This window comes from Trypanosoma conorhini (genome assembly GCF_003719485.1).
Source record: "Trypanosoma conorhini strain 025E chromosome Unknown Tco_14.4_contig_01606, whole genome shotgun sequence".
Classification (NCBI taxonomy): domain Eukaryota; phylum Euglenozoa; class Kinetoplastea; order Trypanosomatida; family Trypanosomatidae; genus Trypanosoma; species Trypanosoma conorhini.
In genome coordinates, this window is record NW_021705690.1 from 1 (window position 1) to 1,017 (window position 1,017).

The 1,017-nt window shown below is 50.3% G+C and overlaps 1 protein-coding gene across 1 annotated transcript; it reads left to right on the forward strand.

The window, feature by feature from the left end:
* Positions 1 to 1,017, forward strand: Tco025E_10298 (putative vesicle-associated membrane protein; the record flags this gene model as incomplete). The annotated part of the gene is made up of 1 exon (XM_029377076.1): positions 1 to 1,017. A coding segment is annotated over one exon (1,017 nt), but the record flags the coding sequence as incomplete, so codon positions are not given.

The following is a 1,017-nucleotide window of genomic DNA, read 5'->3' on the forward strand; positions in this document are numbered from 1 at the left end:
GGGGGGGCCCGCGCGCCCGCGGCCGCGGAAGGAGGTCCGGCACCGCCGCGGGCCCCGGAAAGCTGGGGTGACGCTCTGCGCGGGCAAGGGTTCTTCCGCCGGCCTCGCCCGCGTCTCCGCCCGGGCGTTGGGACGACCTTGGCGGTGGTCTCGCGTGAGTTTGGCGTGTGCTGGCGCGGCCGGTGGCCCGGGGCCCGGTGGATGGGGGGCGAACGACGTATTGCACATTATTATTATTGTTGTTGTTGGCTCTCGCGCTTCCCTATGCTCTTTGCCGGTCGCGGTTTTGCGGTGGTTGCGATCGGATATTGTGGGTGTTTTGTTTTTATTGTTGCGCTTTTTTTTATTGGGAAGGTTTTTTTTTGAAATTCTTGAAGTGTGCACAAGACACGAAATGGCGATTATATCTTCGTTTGTTTCGTTTCAGCGTATCCTTGTTGCAGAGGACCATGTTACTTCTCCGATGAGGCCAGTGGTTAATGTAATGTTGGAGCGTCTTCCAAGTTACGATACAAAGGTAAGCTACCAGTATGAGGCGAACGTGTACCATTTTTTGATTGAAAATGAAATTGTGTATTGTTGTGTTTCAGGGAATCAATACCAAAATCGCACCGTGTTTGGTTTCCTGATGCAGGTTCGGGATTCATTTAAAAGTCAATTTGCTGGAAATGTGAGTAGGTATCCGCGCTCTTCTGAAATGACGCCTGCTGTTTGTGGTAAGTTCCGCACCACCCTTGCTGACCTGACGCGTACCTTCAACGAAAACCCCCAGGCTGACAAAATCGGGAAAATAAATGAGCAACTTGATAGCACAAAACAAGTTATGTTGGAGAATCTTGATAGATTGATTGATCGGGGCGAGCGTATTGAAAGCCTATGTGATAAAACAGAGCAGCTGCGGGATGAGGCACAAGGATTCCATTCCAATACCAGGGCCTTAAAGAGGAAAATGCTAATCAGGAACATTAAACTTGCAATCGCGCTTATTCTTGTACTGGGCCTTGTTGGCCTAATTAT